Source organism: Narcine bancroftii, chromosome 2 (genome assembly GCF_036971445.1).
Source record: "Narcine bancroftii isolate sNarBan1 chromosome 2, sNarBan1.hap1, whole genome shotgun sequence".
NCBI lineage: Eukaryota > Metazoa > Chordata > Chondrichthyes > Torpediniformes > Narcinidae > Narcine > Narcine bancroftii.
Window position 1 is genome coordinate 371,479,474 of NC_091470.1, and position 23,247 is coordinate 371,502,720.

At 41.3% G+C, this 23,247-nt stretch overlaps 2 protein-coding genes across 2 annotated transcripts in view; one reads left to right on the forward strand and one right to left on the reverse strand.

The window, feature by feature from the left end:
* npc1 (Niemann-Pick disease, type C1) overlaps window positions 1-23,247 on the forward strand; it is a 74,547-nt gene that overhangs the window by 33,536 nt on the left and 17,764 nt on the right. Inside the window, exons 13-18 of the mRNA XM_069922609.1 lie at window positions 709-891; window positions 970-1,084; window positions 6,216-6,343; window positions 8,484-8,615; window positions 11,480-11,569; window positions 20,605-20,795. Coding sequence (XP_069778710.1) covers window positions 709-891; window positions 970-1,084; window positions 6,216-6,343; window positions 8,484-8,615; window positions 11,480-11,569; window positions 20,605-20,795 — 839 coding nt within the window. The remainder of the gene's footprint in view (window positions 1-708; window positions 892-969; window positions 1,085-6,215; window positions 6,344-8,483; window positions 8,616-11,479; window positions 11,570-20,604; window positions 20,796-23,247) is intronic.
* rmc1 (regulator of MON1-CCZ1) overlaps window positions 19,493-23,247 on the reverse strand; it is an 86,414-nt gene continuing 82,659 nt past the window's right edge. Inside the window, exon 20 of the mRNA XM_069922611.1 lies at window positions 19,493-22,808. Coding sequence (XP_069778712.1) covers window positions 22,783-22,808 — 26 coding nt within the window. The 3' untranslated portion in view covers window positions 19,493-22,782. The remainder of the gene's footprint in view (window positions 22,809-23,247) is intronic.

Here is a 23,247-nt window from a genome sequence, read left to right on the forward strand (position 1 = left end):
CCAGATCCCCAATAACCCTCAAAAACCAGGGTACCCTATGCCTGCCTACTTGCCTTTAATCCCTGACAGGAGCACACCAACTCTTCATTTCCTCAACATTTCCCCTTTGAAGGTTCTCCACCTGCCTCATACATCCTTACCTGAAAACATCCCAATCCATGCATTCTACATCTTATTTCCACAAAATTGGCCTTTTTCCAATTTAGAATCTTAATCCAAGGCCTTGACTTATCCTTCTCCATAATTAACTTTAAACTAATAGTATTAATATCACTGGACCCAAAATATTTCCCTACACGTACTTCTGTCACCTGTCTTGTCTCATTCCTTAATAGGAGATCCAGTATTGCACCCTCTCTAGATGCTTCCTGATCAAGAACGCATATACCTCTATATACTGATTTAGAAACCTTTCCTGAACACATTTGACAAACTCCAAGCCATCCAGCCCTTTTATAATATGGGAGTCCCAGTCAATAGGTGGGAAATTAAAATCCTGTCTTGCCGTCTTGAGCTGCTTTAGACCTGACACCTAATGAAAATAGCCTTGTACCCTGTGAGTATGCACATATTCTGCCTCACCGCTTTGGAAATTAATCTAGGTATCCAGAGCCTAGAGGTTGGCTTTCTCTGGCTGGCCCCATATCCTGCAGGAGAATTTTGTTTGCATTGAATCGCCTTGTACCAAATTTTGCTGTTGTCTTGTAGGTGGACTCGAAGATTTCTCTGGGGATTGCTGGTATTGCGATTGTCCTGAGTTCGGTGGCCTGCTCCTTGGGGATCTTTAGTTACGCTGGTGTTCCCCTCACACTGATTGTGATCGAGGTCATCCCCTTCTTGGTTCTGGCTGTCGGTGTGGACAACATCTTCATCATTGTTCAGACATTCCGGGTATTGTTAATGCACCTTTTTCTAAAATTTTTGTATGGTTAACTTCATCCTGCATCTGACTGCTCCTCTCCTCTGCAGAGAGATAAACGGCTGCTTAATGAGTCACTTGACCAGCAGATTGGCAGAGTTCTGGGTGAAGTGGCACCAAGCATATTCCTGTCGTCCTTTTCGGAGACTGTGGCATTCTTTTTGGGTACGTGCTATTGTATTTAACAATACAGAGTGGCCAAGTGAGACCATTGTGTGAGGATTTGCTCTCTTGTCTACTGGCTTAACTTGGAAACTTGAGCAACAGCCAGGAAACTAAATTTATTTGGAGTTTAAACAAAGCCTGCAGACTCTGAAGTTGCACAGAAATCCTGGAGGAACTCAGCAGGTTATGCAGCTATGTGGCAAAGATAAAGATATACCAAGGTTTACCAGAATGTTACCTGGGTTTAAGCATCTAGAGTATAGGGAGAGATTGGACAGATTAGGTCTTTATTCTTTGGAGTGTAGAAGGTTGAGAGGGGATTTGATAGAAGTATTTAAGATTATGAAAGGGATAGACAGAGTGGATGTGGATAGACTATTTCCGTTAAGAGGAGGAAAGATTAAAACAAGAGGACACGAGTTAAGAATTAAGGGGCAGAGGTTTAGAGGTAACATGAGGGGGAACTTCTTTACTCAGAGAGTGGTAGACGTTGTTAGGTAAAAACATCATGAGCTGGGAATGTAGAAGGAGTCACCCAGTGCTGGGCCGTAACAAGATGCAGTTGTGACCTTGTACTCTCAAGATAAGAGTGGGGATGACAAATTGATGTGCAGGAAACTAGCAGAGAAGGATAGCAACAGTTTATTCATTGGACAATGTCATGGTATGATAATTTACTAAGTACGTTATCCTAAGGTATATAAAAAACACCACTTGCTGATAACGGCAGAATGCGCCTTCTCCAACTAACACTGTTAGTTGCAAGTGTTACAATCCGGCAATAAAGAACAAAGAACCTTGATTTCGACTCAGTCTGGTGTCTGACTCACTCATTCATGAACAAAGCAGACCTAACGTGTGGAATGAGCTTCCGGGGGAAATAGTGGCGGCGGAGTCAATTGTATTATTTCAGAAAAGGTTGGACAGGTATATGGATGAGAAGAAGATGGAGGGTTATGGGCATTGTGCAGGGAGGTGGGACTAGAAAGGGGTGTTTGGTTCGGTGCGGACTAGAAGGGCCTAATGGCCTGTTTCCGTGCTGTAAATTGTTATGTTTATGTTTTATGTTTATTATAAAAGGGCGTCTGAATAAAATGGTAGTGGTTGGGGAGGGGGGAGGGAGGAGCACAGGCCCACAGGCAAGGGATCAGAGGTGGATGTGTGTGGGAGGCAGAAGAGAAAAAGCCTGGGAAGTGGTGAGATAGTATGGTGTCCACTGCAGCAACGCTACTAAATCAATTCACCGTACACGGTAGTTGGTCAGCAATAATGTTTATTCAAACTTCTCTCTCCTTTTAAGTCACTACTGGCCCAGACACCCGGGACCAAAAGTGATTTCATCACGTCCCTGCGACGCAAACAAAGAGCTTGGGGCTTTAAGTGGAGACGACAGGAGCCCCACGACATCTTGTGGGCAAGTCCCTCACTGCCCTGTGTGTGGCGGTCAGGCCCGCGCTGTTGTGTGGCCTGCTGTACCAGATCTTTTAATGGAGAGAGAAGAACTGAATGTAGCTCTGTTATTTTCATGGTGTCTGTTGCCATTTGAGTTTGTGACCACAGATAGAAAATAATGTCCATCTCCTTGGCATCTGAGCATTGAGGCAGTGACTGTGTTGTGCAGAATGCTGCATTGTGGGATTGCTCAATAGACCAAGGGAATGGTTAGAATAAACACCTAATTATTAGCAAGATAGCTTTTTAAATCGCCATAGCAAATGTAGACCAGTACTATCGAGTCAAGGGAAATGGTGTCTTGACATATGATGACTATTTTATAATTAATCTTGAAAACTTTGCATTGTATTGCTTAATACTTTTTTGGAAAGCCTACAAAGAAACAACATGCCTTCCCACTTGCTTTGGTCATGGACATACTGTTTCCCCAGGTCAGAAACTTAAAGTGCAAGGGCTTTTCTGCTCCCTGTCCATAACCCTCCAATCACCTCATCTTGAAGGTCTTGGGCCCAAAACATTTGTATATCTTTACCTCCTGTGAATGCTACATGATCTGAATTTCTTCATAATTTGTGGTTTTACAACAATTGCAGCATGAGCTGACCTTGCTTCACTTCATAGTGATATAAAAGATGGAGGGGCATAAATAGGGTGGACAGCCAGTAGCTGTGACAATAGCCAATAGCAGAGGACATTTGTTTAAGGTGAATGGAAGAAAGTTCTGAGTTAAATTTTACTCTTAAGGCAGTGGGTACCTGGAATGCATTGCCAGGGGTGGTGGTGGAGGCTGGTACAAATGGGACATTTTAGGCACATGGATGTAAGAAAAAAATATAAGCGTAATGGTGTGAGAGAAGGAAGGGTTAGATTGTATGGCGTAGTTTACATAGGTCAGTACAACATTGAGGGCCAAAGGCCTTTGGTGTTCTGGAATGTTCTAATACAAATAGAAGACCAAGAACAACCTTGGGGTCCTCCAGTATTTCATTTAATTAAAAAAAATTGGACATCGAAAACCATGCCACCCAATTAACCTTCAACCCCCATATATTTTGAATGATTGGAGGAAACCCACACAGATATGGGGAGAATGGACAAACTCCTCACACCACACTGGACTCTAACCCAGTTGCTATCACTGTAACAGTGTTGCACTAATCGTCTGACGTCCTCTTTATAATCACCAATTCTGAACCCTGTGCTTACATACTTTGCCAATTCCATGAACTCTTGTGTGCCATCCCTTTGAATAGCACCTTCAGGGAATCCAAATGCATTAATGGTTCCCCCTGATCAATTCTACTTGTTGCATCTTCAGACTTGTGGCTTTATCGCGGTTCCTTTGTTGCTGAGTGCAGATTGTGGAACTTCTCCACTACCAGTGGGATACCTCGGTAGAGGGAACTTGAGGACAGATTGGAAATGATGCAGAACCACAAACTTCCCTTGGATAGAGCACAGGGTCAAAATCTGCAGTCAACAGATCTGACAAGCAGTGCAGGCATGGATACCCAGCACTGGTGGAGGGCAGACATTTGGGTGATGAAAATTAACCCATTAACAGGAACAATTACATTGCAATAGGAAGGACATGAGAAATGTAACCTCTTCTCAAGTACAATCATCCTAAAAGGTACACAAATCATGGATAAAAGAGCAAAAAAATTAAGGTTAGACAGCAGGTTCAGAACCAATTTTCTGAAAAATGGATCATAAGGCCATAGGATACAGGAGCAGAAGTAGGCCATTCTGCTCAGTGTGCACTCTGCCATTCCATTTTCCTCACTCCCTCCTCGCCATAACCTTAGACGTCCAACTATTCTGATACCTGTCAATCTCTGCCTTAAATACACCTATTGACCTGTCTTCCACATCTACCCGTGGTGGCAAATTCCAGAGGTTCACTGCTCTCTGGCTAAAGAAATTCCTCATTAAGATCCTTAATACAATATAAAGGAAATCTTGCTGAATCTTTAAAATGAGGGTTTATCTATTTCTGGATAAAGATAAGGCTCTGGATGGAATGTGGAACAGAAACTATCCTGGGCATCCTTAAGTTGCACAGAATCATTGGGGTTTGGGGGGGGGGGGAAAGAGGTATTTAAAATGAAGGCTCTTGTTGGGTAGAGAAGCTCTCCCCACTTGCAGAGGGATGGTGCACCAAAGGACACAATGAAAGGGGTTTGCAAAAGTAACTACCAATTTTTCATGCTGTGAGTGGCAGCAATCCACTCAGGAGTGGTGGAAGAAGTTGCAATTAATTCAGTGTGGAATGAGCTGTCAGCTGAGGTGGTGAATGTGGGATCAGTTTTGACATTTATGAAGAATTTGGACAGGTACATGGATGGGAGGGGCATGGTGCAGGCCAGTGGATCTCGGCAGAATAATAACGTGCCAATTTATTTGGGTGCCTTGCTGTTCAGTGTGGCCAATCATTTCTCTTCATTCATCACAGTCTCTGACCCACCGAATTGTAGATGTTGCCTCCCCTTTTTTCCTTCAAGCTGAGACCATAGTCGATGATTATTCAAGGGAAAAATACTGAAGTGGTTTCCTGTTGCTGCCTTGAGTTGCAGGGTCCATACTGGATGAGTAGCCCTGGCCATTGATCAGCAGATTCACCTGCCCAGCATTTTTAGTTTTACCACCATAAATTTCAGTTTGTAGAATCTGCTTGTAAAAACCATCCACCATCTGTGATCCATGGCTTCATGTGACCCGATTGGGAGGTTAAGCAGGTACTACACCTTGGCCAAGGGTGACCTGTAGGCTAATATGTAAATTTGCATATCAAGTCTGAGTGTTGTTTGGATTCAAAATTCACTTTCTCCAGGAAGGGGACACCAGGAGAACATGAACCAGTCCCTCAGAAGGGGCCAGCAATGTAATAGAACAGAACATGTAATATTACATGAAATTGCCTTATGCCTGCCATAAGTGTTGCCACTGCCCCTCGCAGTGAGAGAGAAAGAGTCCCTTCAAAGTTGGTGACCGTGGATTCTCGCACAGACTTCTGTTTGATCCATCAGCAACTTGAGCTTCAGATCCAAACCTCCAACATGAAGCCTTCAGTTACTGAGGCTCTTCAGGACCCCTCCTTGCCCTTAGCACCCTCTCTAATCCTGGCTCTGATACCTGGGCATCTTAGGGTTGTATGTGATGTCATGTATGTTCTCTGACAATAAATCTGAAATCTGGTTTCCGAGCAGCCCACAGCCTTTGTGGGTCCTGCAACCACTAAGCCCTTTGCTGGATATGCTGCTGTGGTGTCTCAGTGCTCTAGGGTAATCGCTGCTTCTCCTTCTCAATGAGAGGGGTGTTCTCCCTGTTTTTGATGCCCTGCACTGGTCTGCTATTCCTCCAGAGACTGCAAACTCCCCCCCCCCCCACCACCCCCCCTCCCGCTGCTGATCAGAGGTTTTGCCATCCTTGGCACCAGAGGAGTCTGATAGTGGAGGGGTAGCAACCGTACCTGAACCTGGACAACCTCAGGGAAGATGGGATTGCCCTAGCTCGATTAGACTTGAACTAGATTGCAGTGGATTGGGCTGAGTGGCCTCGAGCTTTGTAATCTCAGGGCCAGAAGGATTTGTTCTGGGGTTAAATGGAAAATAACATCAAGATAAACCTGATAGAGTCAGTTTTTTTAAAAAGAAAAAATTTTGTTTTTCCCTAGGTACTTTGTCCACAATGCCCGCAGTCCGCAGTTTCTCCATGTTTGCCGGAATGGCTGTGTTTATAGACTTTCTCCTCCAGATATCTTGCTTCCTAAGTCTCTTTGGGCTGGATGTCAAGCGACAAGAGGTGAGGAGATACTTGGCAACAAACACTCTGTACCCCAGGGGTCTTCTCCCCACTAAACTGCTGGTGTTGTAACTGGCCTGATTGGTATGGTGGGGAATCTATTGATCTTTGCACTAAATACTCCCACTGTCATATTTGCAGCATCTCTGTTTCACTGACCATTAACACAGGTGCAGCTCAAGGTTGCGCGTTTAGCCCATTGCTCCACTTCCGCACTCCCCCCCACCCCCCAGACCATGACTGAGTGGCGAGGCACAATTCAAAAGCTAGTGACACTACCGTCATTGGCAAAATTTGTCTTCAATGAGGAAGTGTACGGGAGTGAGATGAATCACTGACCATGTACTCAATGTTCGCTAAACTGAGGAACTTCAGGAAGGGGACACCAGGAGAACATGAACCAGTCCTCAGAGGGGCCAGCAATGGAAAGGTCAAGAAACTTCAGATTTCTGGGTGTCAACAGGGCAGTTAATGTAGTAGTTAGTGTAATGCTAGGAGTTGGGATCTGGGTTCGAATCCTGCACTGCCTGGTAAGGAGTTTGTACATTCTCCGTGTCTGAGTGGGCTTTCCCCAGGGGCTCTGATTTCCTCCCACCATTCAAAATGTACTGGGTGGCATAGGCTCGTGGGCCAAAAGGCCTTGCACCATGCTGTACGTCCAAATTCATTTTTTTTCTATAAATCTGAATACCTGTCCTGGGACCTTCATGTCGATGCAATTGTGAAGGCACACCAAAGGCTATATTTCATGATGAGTTTGAGGAGATTTGGTTTGTCACCAAAGATGCTTGCAAATTTCTACAGGTGTACTGTGGAGAGCATTCTGGTTGCTTCACTGACTGGTATGGGGGTACCAATACACAGGTCAGGAGAAGGCTGTAGAAGGCTGTAAATGCCCAGTGCCAACAGGGGTAATAGTCTCCAATGTCTTTAAGAGGTGGTGACCAACATATCAGAGAGAGCTTGCCTATGACCTCCATCCCCTAAGGTAACCATATAACCACTTACAGCACAGAACAGGCCAGTTCGGCCCTACTAGTCCATGCCGTAGCAAATCCCCACCCTCCTAGTCCCACTGACCAACACCCGGTCCATACCCCTCCAGTCCCCTCCTATCCATGTAACGATCCAGTCTTTCCTTAAATGTAACCAATGATCCCGCCTCGACCACGTCTGCCGGAAGCTCATTCCACATCCCCACCACCCTCTGCGTAAAGAAATTTCCCCTCATGTTCCCCTTATAATTTTCCCCCTTCAATCTTAAGCCATGCCCTCTAGTTTGAATCTCCCCCTTTCTTAATTGAAAAAGCCTATCCACATTTACTGTCTGTCCCTTTTAAAATCTTAAACACCTCGATCAAGTCCCCTCTCAATCTTCTACGCTCCAGAGAAAAAAGCCCTAGTCTGCACAACCTTTCCCTGTAACTCAGACCCTGAAATCCTGTCAACATTCTCGTGAACCTTCTCTGCACGCTATTTTGTTTCTATTTTTCCTATAATTTGGTGACCAAAACTGTACACAGTACTCCAAATTTGGCCTCACCAAGATGAGAATGAAAATGACAAGAAAACAAAACTACTAGATTCAGTGAGTAATGAATAGATGACGCATTTTTCTTATTTGTTTTCCTTTGTGTGAAAATATTGTTTTGTACATGTTGAATATTTATGGGTATTGGAGGGGGGGTGGGTAGAGGGGAGGGGGGGGGGGAAAGGGAGAAAAGGCCACTGTAAATTTAATGAGGTACATTTGTACATATTTTGGATGATATGGTGCAGTGCGAAAAATAAAAATTTGTATAAAAAAGGTGGTGACTGAAGAAAGCAGCCTCTATCAAGGACCCTCACTGCCCAAGCCATTCCCTCTTCTCACTGCTATCAGGAAGGAGGTACAGGAGCTTGAAGATGAACACCCAGTGACATAAAACAGCTGCTTCCCCTCAGCCATCGGACTTCTGAACAGACCATGAACTTATGCACACTACCTCATTTCTTCTGTTTTGCGCTACTTGTTTATAATTTTTTTAAACCATATGTATGGAGTTGTAATTTTGCACCAGACTGTTGCTGCCAAACCACAAATTTCATGACCATAAATCTGATTCTGCTCTTGAAGGCTTTGAATGTTTGTCGTTTGCAGAGTAACCGTATGGATATAATCTGTGTGAAACGAGAGAAGACTAATGCAGATGACTCAGAAGAACTACTCTTTAGATGCTTCAAATATATCTACGCACCGTTTTTATTAACGAACTGGATTCGACCCATTGTGGTAAGTGTAGTTGCAGTGTGTGAGGAGGAGAGGCAGGGGTTGGATGTACACTTCCATGTGCAGGCAGCTGGGACCTACACTGATTAACAAAGGCATGAGGAAAACGTGAAAGTCTGCATTTCTTTCTTTGGCTTGGCTTCACGGACGAAGATTTATGGAGGGGTAATGTCCACGTCAGCTGCAGGCTCGTTTGTGGCTGACGAATCCAATGCGGGACAGGCAGACACGGTTGCAGCGGTTGCAAGGGAAAATTGGTGGGTTGGGGTTGGGTGTTGGGTTTTTCCTCCTTTGTCTTTTGACAGTGAGGTGAGCTCTGTGGTCTTCTTCAAAGGAGGTTGCTGCCCGCCGAACTGAGGCGCCAAGATGCACGGTTGGAGGCGATATCAGCCCACTGGCGATGGTCAATGGGGCAGGCACCAAGACCTTTCTTTAGGCAGTCCTTGTACCTCTTTGGTGCACCTCTGTCTCGGTGGCCAGTGGAGAGCTCGCCATTTAACACAATTTTGGGAAGGCGATGTCTGCATACACTGTGGTTAAAGTAAAAACACAATGCTGGAGTAGCTCAGCAGGTCAAACAGTATTTTGTACAGCAAAGATAAAGAAACATAACCAACGTTTTGGATGACCCCTTCATCGAGGTTGAGATGCATAACCAACATTTCAGGCTTGAGCCCTTCCTCAAACTACAGGCAAAATGTCAGCAATTGCCCAAACTCGACGCCTGCCCACATTTTGCTCACTCCTTGACGAAGGGCTGAGGCCCGAAATGTTGGTTATGTCTCTTTATCTTTGCTATTTGACCTGCTGACTACCTACAGCATTGTTTTTTTTTTATTTTATTACAAAGATATGGGCAGTTTTTGTATCCTGTAATGCATTTTAGGCACAGCTTAAACATTAATTCAAAGCTGAGCATTGTTAAATGTTTCAGTGAGTAGGTTGAGAAGGCATGAGATCAGGATAAAAAGAAAACTGGCCAGGGGAGGGGTTGAATTTTGGACGAGTTGTTTGCTTGCCTTTCAAAGTAGTAGAGCTTTTGTAGATCTGACGGCTGAAGGATAGCGCAACCCCATGGTGACAAGCCTCTGCTCTTGGGACCAAAAGACTGAATTGCAGCTGGTAACCAAGAAGGCAAATGGGATGCTCTTGATCTCTCGAGGGATTGAATTTGGGAGCAGGAAGGTTCTGCTGGGACTGAACAGGGTCCTGGTGAGGCTGCATCTGTCCTCTTTTCTTGAAAAGGGATATACTGGCTTTAGAGTTGGTGTTGAGGAGGTTTACCAGGTTGGTTCTGGAGATGAGGCCATTAGCCTAAAGGGAGAGATTAAGTTGCTTTGATGTATACTAGCAGAGTTTGGAAGAATGAAAAGGAACCTAGAGAAACAAAATTATAAAAGCAATAGGTCTGATAGAAGCAGGAAAGATGTCTCCACTTGTAGATGAGACTGGAACTAGGAACAGGAGTATATTGAAAACCGAGATGAAGGTTTAAACACACAAGTGCTGGAGAAACTCAAGTTAGTATTGTTACTAAAAAATGCATAGCCAACATTTTGGGCCTGAGTCTTTCAAGGTATGAGCAAAATTCAGACAGGCACCTGAATAAAATGGTGGGGGAGGAGCCCAGACCCATGGGCAAGATTCCATAGCCAGAGAGTGGCAAAGCCACCCAAGGAAGCAGTAGAGGCTCTCATTAAATGTATTTTGGATGCAAATTTTTGCATCAGGAATGAGGGCTATGACTCAGTCCACTGCCGGATCAGCTGTGATCTAGTTGAATGATGGAGCACCTTGATGGACCGGACAGACAACTCCTGCTCCTATTGGGTTCTTTTGACCATTTCTTGGGATGGGACCAGTGTCCCCAAACTATTCCTCGGCGCAAAACCTGCTAATGCACGTGTCCTTTGGAGTGAACAGTACCTCAGCAAATGGTACCTGATCTTTCTTGCTGGGGGTGACATCAGGAAACCCAAGGAAAGTAGTCTGGGAGTGACCAATAAATCATACATCTAGCTGTGAACCTGACGAGCGAGAACTCAGCAGCTTTTGAAATAGTTGCTTCCTTGCAGTTAAGAATGTTCATTTGTATGTTGCCAACTGCTTACTGACCATAATAATTTGGGGTGAAACAAAGTCTGCAGACATGGTGAGCGTATAGTAAAAGCATTAAAAATGCTGAAGGAACTCAGCAGGTCTGGCAACGTCCATAAGGGGTAAAGATATGTAACTGATGTTTTGGGCCTGAACCCTTGCGTTGGGAGTAAAAAGCACAGTGCCACCTAAATAAAGGGCAGGGGAGAAGTACAGACCAACCGACAAAAGGTGTTAATTGGACATGGATGGGAGGACAGCGTCGAGGAAAGATGAGATTTGATCCGAGGGGGGTGGGGGTTGGCTCTGAATGCAGAGTTGGGGTAAAGGAGACTGAGGGAACAAGGAAGGAAGAAACAGAGCTAGAAAGCATGAGGATAGATGGGGGTGGGGGAGGCTGTCAGAAACCATCTGCTTGGAGGGGCCTAGACAGAATAGGAGGTGTCGTTCCTCCAATTTGTGGGTGGTCTCAGTCTCACAGTGCTCCTCGGCCACCTTTTTAATTTGGGTGCCAGCTTGTGTTTTACTCCTACCTTGAAGGGCTCAGGCCTGAAATGTCAGTTGTATATCTTAACTTCTGATGGGCGCTGTAAGACCGAGTTCCTCCAGCATTTGTTTTAACCTTGATTTGCATGGAGGCAGTGATTGGCTCAACTCAGTCATGTGGCTTCCACTAACCAGACTCTAACACGGCCAATCTTTCTGTTTGAATGTTGTTAGTCTGATTATCTGTCTAATAATCTGATGGTTTTTTAAAATCTGCTTCCTAGATATCTGTATTTGTCGCAATCTTGTCATTCAGCATTGCAGTGGTGAACAAAGTGGAGATTGGGTTAAACCAGAGTTATTCCATGCCTGAAGTAAGTACTGAGAAACTAAACCATACTCAATAGCCAATTGATTCCATTGATGTTAAAACAAGAAGTCTGTAGATGTTTGGGTTAAGTGCAATATCCAAGCATGCAGGAGAAACTCAGCAGGTCACGCAGGGTCCATGGGAAGTGAAGGGTGACCAATGTTTTGAGTCTGGGCCCTTTTTTCAAACATTTTATTTAAAATTTTCTCCGTGCATGCAGTATCAGAATATAATAGCTTGCAAAAGAAACATCAAAAGTTACATGATGGTATTCATCCCTCCCCACCTCAAAGTAATTAATATAAAAGATAGAGCTGGATAAACATAGAAAGAAGAGAGAATTTTCAGGATCTAACATGCGTATATAAAAATTCTTCATTACAACTGAGGAGAATCTAGCAGGTCGAGAGGAATATAAAGGACGTTATTACAAATTTTAAGTCTAATATTTGGGTATATGGATGCCAAATTTGCAAAAACATTACAACCAACTTGAGAAATAAATAAGCAATGTTTTTCCAAAACATAAAACTTTGAATTTCTGCATGCCATCTTGGTTTACCTAAAAATGTATCTGATTTCCAACTAACGCAATACATTTCCTCGCTTCTTTAGCGATACATGGATAGTTTTAATGTAGATCTTGTTCCTTCAATATTTCCTAATAAAAATAAGTCTGAATTTTGTGGAAAAGCAACTCCGTAATTTGTTCCAAAAATTCTGTAAATCAACCCAAAAAGGTCTTGCATTAGGACAAGACCAAGTTGAATGTATCACCACACCTAAAACATTGATCCAATTGGGAGGAGTCACATGATGGAGCAGTGGCCGGTCAGGGAATTCCAGCCCTCTCCGGAAAAGTTGAAAAAAAACGCACAAAACACGAAGGTACAAGAGTAAAAATTAAAACAAAAGTAAAAATAAAGGTGAGAAGAAAATGGCAGCGAAGAGAGAAAAGTCGAAAACAACAGGAAGAAAAGAGGAAGAAAGAACGTCGGAAGAAGGTGAAAGCCTTACCTGTCCGAGGAGGCCCGCTGCGGAGAGAGAAGCCCGCTCCCTCAGGTCAGTGGAAGTCCCAGGCTCAGGACTACAAAAATGGCTCAGAGCCGAGTAAAAGTGCGCTATGCGCATGAAAAAAAACACTGACGGGAGGGGGGAACAGCTGCGGAGTCGATCTCCACAGCTGAGAGAGACACCTGCAGCACAGCAACAGGTGCAGAACAGAGACAATAATGACAAGAAGAGGGTAAAAAGAAAACAAGGAAACAACAGATGGTCAATCCAGAGGAAGAGAAGAAGAAGAACAGAAAGAAGTGGAAGAAGAAGAGAAAAGCAAGACAATGGATGTAGCTTTTTTTAAAGAATATATGGAATCAGTGAAAGAATGGCAATTACAAGAATTTGATGAGATAAAAAGAATTAAGAATGCAGAAGAAAGAATGAATAAAATAGAAATGGTCATCAGAGATAGGAAAAAGAGTGGATAATGTGGAAGAACGAGAAATAATCGTAGAAATGGAAGTAGAGGACTTAAAAGAGAAATTAGAAGAATCTAATAAAAAAGTTAGAGACACAGGAGCTGTTAGCTCAGAAGATAGATATAATGGAAAACTATAATAGAAGAAATAATATAAAGATAGTGGGCCTTAAGGAAGATGAAGAAGGCAAGAATATGAGAGAATTTATAAAAGATTGGATCCCCAGGGTCCTAGGAAAACCTGAATTACAGGAAGAAATGGAAATAGAAAGGGCACATAGAACTTTAGCCCCGAAACCACAACCGCAGCAAAAACCAAGATCCATTTTAGTAAAATTCTTAAGATATACAAGAGAAAATATATTGGAGAAAGCAATGAAGAAAATAAGAGAAGACAAAAAGCCACTGGAATACAAAGGTCAAAAAATTTTTTTCTATCCAGACATAAGTTTTGAACTCCTGAGGAAGAGAAAGGAGTTTAATACAGCAAAAACGATCTTATGGGAAAAAAGATATAAATTTATGTTAAAGCACCCAGCAGCACTTAAAATAGTTATTCCAGGGCAACCAAAACACACTATTCTCTGATCCAGAGGAAGCACGAAAATTTGCAGAACAACTACAAAACAAGCAGAGAGATGAAGACATGTAATAAGAGTAAAAATGACCACGAACTATATGTATGTGTGTATATATGTGTGTGTGTGTGTGTGTATATATATATATATATATATATTCATATAGATGTGTATGTATACATGAGTGTATCTGTATTTAGAGGAAAATATATAGAGTATAGATGAGAATTAATAAGGGAAGGAAATGGAATAGAGGGAATAAGGAGGGAATTAAAAGAGTCACCTTTGTTATATATGAAAATTGAAATCTTTTCCGGGGAGGGCTGGGTGGGGAGGAGTTACGGTCACTGCAAAATCAGTTGACGTTTGCGAGTGAATTCGCAAATCCAAATGGAGAGGAGAGATGTGGTTGCCCGACAAGGGATAAAGGGCAACTCAGGAGGGGGAGGGAGAATGGGGTTAAAGAAGTTTTAAGTAGGAAAATAAGGAAAATGTTTGATGTTTTAGAAATGTTGTCTTATAAAGTGTTCAAAACAAGAAAGCAGAAATGGATAAGAAGGAAAGGTGATGATGGAGAAACGGAAAGGGAAGATGAACAAAGTATGAAATGGCTACGTTGAACTATATGACTTTAAATATTAACGGAATACATAACCAAATCAAAAGGAAGAAACTGCTAAATTTACTGAAAAAAGAAAAAATTGATAGCATTTGTGCAAGAAACACATTTAACTGAATTGGAGCACAAGAAATTAAAGAGAGATTGGGTAGGACATGTAACAGCAGCGTCGTATAATTCAAAAGCAAGAGGAGTAGCTATATTAATTAGTAAAAATGTGCCAATTAAAATAGTAGAGGAAATAATAGATCCAGCAGGGAGATATGTAATGATAAAATGTCAGATATATTCGGAGTTTTGGAATCTACTCAATGTATATTCACCTAACGAAGAAGATCAAAAGTTTATGCAAGATATTTTTTTGAAGATAGCAGATACGCAAGGGAACATATTAATGGGAGGGGATTTCAACCTTAATTTGGATTCAAATATGGACAAAACTGTGGAAAAAAATTAACAGAAAGAACAAAGTAACCAAATTTATAATTAAGTCGATGCAAGAAATGCAACTTTTGGATATATGGAGGAAACAACACCCAAAGGAAAAGGAATATTCACATTATTCGGGTAGACATAAAACATACTCAAGAATAGACCTATTTCTGTTATCAGCTCGTATGCAAGATTAAGTAAGAAAAACAGAATATAAAGCTAGAATATTATCGGACCATTCACCCCTGATATTGACAATAAAGTTAGAGGACATCCCTCCAAGAATGTATAGATGGAGATTAAACTCCATGCTACTTAAAAGGCAGGATTTTAGAGAATTCATTGAAAGACAAATTAAAATGTATTTTGAAATAAATACGGAATCAGTGAAAGATAAGTTTATACTATGGGACGCAATGAAAGCGTTCATTAGAGGGCAAATAATAAGTTATGTAACCAAGATGAAGAAGGACTACAATCAGGAAACAGAGCAGTTGGAAAGGGAAATAGCAAATATAGAAAAAGAATTAGCAATGAAGGAAGATACAACTAAAAGAAGAGAATTGGCAGATAAAAAAATAAAATATGAAACACTACAAACATACAAGGTGGAGAAGAACATAATGAAGACAAAACAGAAATATTATGAACTAGGGGGAAAAAACGCATAAAATTCTAGCATGGCAGCTTAAGACAGAACAAGCTAAGAAAATGGTATTGGCATCAAGGAAAAAAGACAAACAAATCACATATAATCCAACGGAGATCAATGAAAACTTTAGAGAATTCTATGAACAATTATACCAAACTGAAAACGAAGGGAAAGAAGGCAAAATAGATCAATTTTTAACTAAAATTGAACTACCAAAATTACAAATAGAGGAACAAAATAAATTAACAGAACCATTTGAAATAGTAGAAATACAAGAGATAATTAAAAAAACTACCAAATAATAAAACACCAGGAGAGGATGGATTCCCAATGGAATTATATAAAACATTTAAAGATTTATTAATTCCTCCCCTCCTGGAAGTAATCAACCAGATTGACAAAACACAAAGCTTACCAGATTCATGTAAAACAGCAATAATTACAGTAATACCAAAGCAAGGGAAAGATCCACTCGCACCAGCGTCATATAGACCAATATCATTACTTAACACAGATTATAAGGTAATAGCTAAACTATTAGCAAACAGATTAGCAGATTATGTACCTAAAATGGTAAATCTACACCAAACTGGATTTATTAAAAAAAGACGGACAACAGACAATATTTGTAAATTTATTAACTTAATTCATGCAGTAGAAGGGAGTAAAGCGCCAACAGTAGCAGTTGCTTTAGATGCAGAGAAGGCCTTTGACAGAGTAGAATGGAATTATTTATTCAAAGTATTACAAAAATTCAATTTACCAGAGAAGTATATTAATTGGATTAAAGCATTATATAAGGGGCCATTGGCGAAAGTGACAGTAAATGGATATATATCAAAGCAATTTAATTTAAGCAGATCAACAAGGCAGGGATGCCCACTATCACCCTTATTGTTCGCGTTAGCTATAGAACCACTAGCAGAATTGATAAGAACAGAAAATAATATAAAAGGGATTAAAATAAAAGATAAAGAATATAAAATCAGTCTATTTGCGGACGATGTTATAGTATACTTAACAGAACCAGAACTATCAATAAAAGAATTTTATAAGAAATTGAAGGAATATGGAGAAGTGTCGGGTTACAATATTAACGTAAATAAAAGTGAAGCAATGCCAATGAATAATGCGGATTTCTCAAAATTTAAGAAGGAATCACCATTCAGATGGCAAATGCAAGCAATAAGATACCTAGGTATACAAATGAATAAAAATCTCGGCCATCTATATAAACTCAATTATTATCCACTAATGAAAAAATTACAGGGCGATTTAGAGCATTGGAAAGATTTACCACTAACACTAATAGGAAGGATAAACTGTATTAAAATGAACATTTTCCCAAGGATATTATACCTATTTCAGGTGTTGCCAATACACTTGACAGAGAAATTCTTCAAGGCGTTAAAGAAAATAATAAGGACATTTTTATGGAAAGGGGGAAACCGAGGATAGCACTAGATAAATTAACAGAATGGTATAAACAAGGAGGCTTACAACTGCCAAACTTTAAAAATTATTATAGAGCCGCACAATTAAGATACCTATCAGATTTTTATCAAACAAGGGAAAAGCCAGATTGGACTAGATTAGAACTAGATAAAATAGGGGAAAAGATACCTGAACACATATTATATAAATGGGATGAAAAATTGGTGCAACGTAGGAGTTCTCCAGTATTACATCATCTGCTCAATATTTGGAAGAAGATTCATGTAGAAAGGAATAAAACAAATTACCAATTACCAGAACTAATAATGACGCAAAATCAGTTACTCCCTTTTACAATAGATAACCTTTCCTTTAGAGAATGGGAGAAAAAAGGGATCAAAAGAATAGAAAATTGTTTTTCAGGAAATAGATTATTATCCTTTGAACAAATGAAGGATAAATATAATATAACTCAAGATACAGTGTTGGCATATTACCAATTGAGATCCTTTTTTTCTTTGGCTTGGCTTCGCGGACGAAGATTTATGGAGGTGGTAAATGTCCACGTCAGCTGCAGGCTCGTTTGTGGCTGACAAGTCCGATGCGGGACAGGCAGATACGGTTGCAGGGGAAAATTGGTGGGTTGGGGTTGGGTGTTTGGTTTTTCCTCCTTTGTCTTTTGTCAGTGAGGTGGGCTCTGCGGTCTTCTTCAAAGGAGGTTGCTGCCTGCCGAACTGTGAGGCGCCAAGATGCACGGTTTGAGGCGATATCAGCCCACTGGCGGTGGTCAATGTGGCAGGCACCAAGAGATTTCTTTAGGCAGTCCTTGTACCTTTGGTGCACCTCTGTCACGGTGGCCAGTGGAGAGCTCGCCATATAACACGATCTTGGGAAGGCGATGGTCCTCCATTCTGGAGACGTGACCTACCCAGCGCAGCTGAATCTTCAGCTTGGACTCGATGCTGTCGACCTCTGCCATCTCGAGTACTTCGACATTAGGGATGAAAGCGCTCCAATGAATGTTGAGGATGGAGCGGAGACAACGCTGGTGGAAGCGTTCTAGGAGCCGTAGGTGATGCCGGTAGAGGACCCATGATTCGGAGCCGAACAGGAGTGTGGGTATGACAATGGCTCTGTTTTCGCTTATCTTTGTGAGGTTTTTCAGTTGGTTGTTTTTCCAGACTCTTTTGTGTAGTCTTCCAAAGGCGCTATTTGCCCTGGCGAGTCTGTTGTCTATCTCGTTGTCGATCCTTGCATCTATGAAATGGTGCAGCCGAGATAGGTAAACTGGTTGACCGTTTTGAGTTTTGTGTGCCCGATGGAGATGTGGGGGGGCTGGTAGTCATGGTGGGGAGCTGGCTGATGGAGGACCTCAGTTTTCTTCCGGCTGACTTCCAGGCCAAACATTTTGGCAGTTTCCGCAAAACAGGATGTCAAGCGCTGAAGAGCTTGCTGAATGGGCAACTAAAGCGGCATCGTCTGCAAAGAGTAGTTCCTACTTGAAGGACAAATTAGGAAGTAGTCTGAGGTTACCAGAGGGAAGGAACTTTGAATATGTGATTACAGATACAATGACAATCAAAAGATTTATAACAAATATGTATATTAAACTGCAAGAAAAGGAGAATGAGGAAACAAATGGTAAAACTAAACAAAAATGGGAACAAGATTTAAATATAAAGATAAAGAAGGAAACATGGGAGAAGTTATGCTCTGGAACGATGAGAAATACAATAAATACGAGGTTACGTATGATACAATATAACTGGATACACAGGCTATACATTACACCTCAAAAGTTAAATAAATAGGACCCAACAGTATCTGACAGATGTTTTCGTTGTAAAAAAGAAATGGGAACAACAATTCATGCAATCTGGACATGTGAGAAAGTAGAAAAATTTTGGGAAGATCTAAACAAGATATTAAATAAAATTATAGAAAACAATATACCAAAAAACCCAGAGATCTTCCTCCTAAGTAACATAAAAAACAAAGAATTTGGAATTGATTTGGATGGTGCACAAAAAAGATTTGTTAAGATAGCTCTAGCCGTAGCAAAAAAATGTATTATGTCAACCTGGAAATTAGAAGATAATTTGAGAATACAACAATGGTATATAGAAATGAATAAATGTATTGCATTAGAAAAAATAACATATAATTTAAGAAATAATATTGAAATATTTGAACAAATATGGGAGCCTTACATGAAACACAATAGAGAAAACCTACCGGGGACATCTACCACCTAAATTAACGAAAGGAGAAGGAAATGAAAAGAATTGACTCAGTGGAATTTCTTGTTTATTTTTATTGAATGACAACATTGTTTGACTGGTTTAATTTATCTTAGATTCTGTACTTTAAATGAATGGGGGGGGGAGGTAGGATGGGTGGGATGGGAGGAGGGAGGGGGGAGAAAATGACACTATATATTTGAAAAGGAAAATGTGTGTATCTTGGTCAATGTGGTTTATGGTGTGAAAAATAAAAATTTTTAAAAAATAATGATCATGTGCTATGTTTTGTAAGTTCCAAGTTGATATCTGAGGAAGAAAAGACATGAAAAGATTAGATAGAAAAGGAAATTATGAAATGTATTGCAAAACTCTCAAGTGAGAGATTATACCCAAAATTTGAACATTGTTCTTGCAAAGTTACTAGCTAGTTACGAGTCTAAAGTATATTTAAATTTTCCATTAAAATACAATTAAACTTAAAAAAAACATTGATCCAATTAAATCTGATTTTATTCTATTCAATTTCTGTGGTGTAAGGTATAGCAGACGTTTTACAAAAAACTGAACTAATTGATATCTTACATTAATATTAGTAGTACAATTCCTACAAAGATCTGCCCATATTTGCTTATCAATTGCAATATTCAGATCTATTTCCCACCTTTGTCTAGACTTATGAACTCCTCATTTAAAAGTTCCTACTCGTAAAGGATATCTCATTGTAGTAAAACCTTTTAACAATTCCCCTTCTAATAAGGAGTTCTACTTCAGTACAACTAGGCAACATGGATGGCCTTCAAATATAAACAAAATCCAAGAGACCTCGGAAAAGGTGGGGGGAGGAGGATGGGAGAGCTGCACAGGCTAACAGATGAGATTGATGCAGGTCGAAGAGAAAGATGGGGAGAGGAGAGCGAAGAGGGTGAGGAGCGGAAGGGTAAGATATGGAGATGAAGAGACTTGGGAGTTAACAAAAATTGGAGAAGTCCATATTGATGTCATCTGGTTGGAGAGTGCTGAGATGGGATACAAGGCGTTCCTCCAATTTGCGGTGGCTTCAGTTTGGCAGTGCACGAGGCCATGGACAAAATGTAATTTATAGTAATTCCGAATAAGTGAATTTTCCAGTTGCTTGAGATTTCATGTTGCATAGATTGGTGAATTAACTGTGAGGCACGCCCATTTTAAACTGCTATATATTTTACCCATTTATTTTCCTCATTTTGCCAAGTTGTTTGAGGCTGCTGGTTGCTTGAATTCTGGATGACTGGTTTTGATATTTGCACTGTTAACGCTGCCACAAAACATCGAATTTCATGACTTGTTCGTGACAAACTCTGAGTGGCAATGATGTGGCGATTTAAAATGATTCTCTACCAATAGTGATCTGGGGTGGCAGAGTTCGAATCCGGCGCTGTCTGTAAGGAGTTTGTTCTCCCCATGTCTGTGTGGGTTTTCTCCGGGGGCTTCGGTTTCCTCTCACCATTCAAAAATGTACTAGGTCAATTGGGCAGCATGAGCTTATGGGCCAAAATGGCCTGTTACTGTGCTGTATGTCTAAAAATATTTTTATTTTAAAAAAAATCTCTCTCTCCCCCCCTCAGGACTCCTACCTCATGGATTACTTTGCGTCCATGAACCAGTATTTTCATGCGGGTCCTCCTGTCTACTTCGTGGTCGAGGAAGGACATAACTACACCTCTTTGGAAGGACAGAACTCTGTGTGTGGAGGTGTTGGCTGCAACAACAACTCGCTTGTTCAGCAGGTTTACAATGCTGCTCTGCTGAGTAACTAGTAAGTTGTGCAGGAGTCCTTATTCCTCGTGCCATTTAACACCATGGCAACACTATTTCTCAATCTTGTATTGGCAAATCTTGACTGAAACAAAATTGCAGGTTTTGCAATTTGAATAAACTGAGTTAGTTTCAGCTTCCTGTCAAGAGGGAAACTGGTTAATTTGCTGAGGCATCAAGTATAGGAAATTGGGGGGCATCCTATAACGATATACAAAACATTGGCTGAACCATACCTGGAGTCCTGTGTGTAGTTCTGATCACCATGCCATTTGGAAAGATGTAGAAATATTACTGGGGCTGCAGGATTCTGTTGTGAAGGAGATGGAACAGTGACCTTGTAAACGTTGAGGAAATGGTAGCATGTAGTTGCCTTTTCCCCAGGGCCGGGGGCTTGGAGTAGAAGGTGCAGATTTAAGGAAGGGGAAAGATTAAAAGGGGACATTGAAGCATATTCCACATGCTCTCCGAGTATTTCCTTCCAAAGGAAGTGGTAGAGGGCTCAATTATGATATTTGAAATGTGTTTGGACAAGTATTCTGACTGGCTGCATCGCAGTCAGGTATGGGGGCATCAATCACACCAAGCCCATGCAAAAGGTAGTGGACTCTGTGACAGAATATTTTGGAGAGATAAATTGGAAAAGATAGAGTAGGTTACATTCACACACTTTAAAACATCTTATTTGAAAATACTGGAGAATTCATATTATGAGTGACTTTACAGAAACTGTGGAAATAGACTCTTGGCTTTAAAGCAACAAGCAGGAGACATGATGTCTATTGATAGCTTTTTGCCGAGTTTTGAAGTGATTACAGAAAGGTCACTAATAGGTTCCTTTTTACCTAAAAACAACAGATGAACCAGAAGATTGACTTCTATTGTTTGCTGGAGAAGGTCGGGTGTTTTTTTTTGCGAGAGAGAGAGCTTTCTGGCAGTTTGAGAGTGGTAGTGTCTCAGAGAGAGAGGGAGACTGAACAGTGTCAGCCAGGAGAACCCTGTCAGAACGAAACAGAAGCTTCAGAGTGGAGGTCGGCCTACTCTTGTATGTCCTGCAAGAGGAGAAAATGAGCTGTCTGATGTTTCTCTTGGAATAAGTGGAACAGAAAGGAAGTCTGTGATAGCCTGAAAGAAAGAGGTTATTATCTGGAGAACCCTGAGGAGGCAAGTTTCATCAGCGAGACATTGAGGTGACTAATGGCGGTACCTCTGCTGTGGAAATCCTGGAACAACAGCTCTCTCTGCAAACCTACAAGAACCTTCCTGAGCGGTAAACATTTAGATTTGAGCACCAAAGCCTGGTGAAATTCATAAATGGTAAATTCTGTGCACAGAATAACAATTGCCTGATACCGGTGAACTTGGAAGAAGGAGAAGTAAGATTGGATTGTGAACAAAAGAACTTTCTTAAATTTACACACACATTACCACATACATGTGTGCTTAGAATTAGAAGGGGGTTGATTTGGGATAGTTAATAGAGATAAGTTAGTTTGATTCTGTTTTCATGTTTAAAGATGATTAAAAACAACTTTTGTTGAAGTAACCATTTGACGCAGTGAATATCTATTGCTGCTGGGTTTTGGGGTCCTTTGGGCTCGTAACAACTCAGCCCAGTACATTTGAGGCAAAACTCTTCTCACATCCATGTGGAACATTGCAGTCAGAGAGCAGCAGCAATCATCAAAGCACACCCTCTGTTCTCGCTGCTGCCATCAGGAAAGAGGTGTTAGTGCCACAAGACTCACACGACCAGGTTCAGGAACAGCTGCATCCCCTCCACCATCAGACTCCTCGACGACAAACTCATCAGGGACTCATTTAAGGACTTGTAGTGGGCCAGGTCAACCCCACACATGACGAGCTAAATTGCCGTAGTGAACAGCGAGTGCGGCAGGACACAGGCTTCTTCCCCCCCCTGTGCAGAAGTTCCATGCTGCAGGAGTGCGTGACTGGGGGAACAGCCAAGCCTCTCAACAGCATTGACATCACTCCCATGAGCCTCTCGCCTCCCCTAAAAAGAAATGCACGTTACTGGTTAACTTTATTTCAACAGCTCTGCCTTTAGCAGTGCTATACACAATACTTATTATTGAATATCTTTTCTGTATTCCAGTGTTTACATTTCTTTGGCACTTCTCTTTTATATAGATATTATTTTTCTTGAACAGTTTACAAGTAGAAATTCTTCTATTTGGCCTTCAGGAAAATGAAATCTCGGGATTGCATGTAATGTCATGAGAAACAATAAATCTGAATTTTGAAAGGATGAGAGACGAGCCAAATGCAGGCAAATAGGAGTAGCCTGGGTCAGCTTGGGTGTGTTGGCCTGTTTCCCTTACTGCACAGCACTGAATCTGCAAGAGGAGAAAATGAGCTGTCTGATGTTTCTCTTGGAATAAGTGGAACAGAAAGGAAGATCTTTTGAGATCTTTTGGTTTGTGTTGGACGCT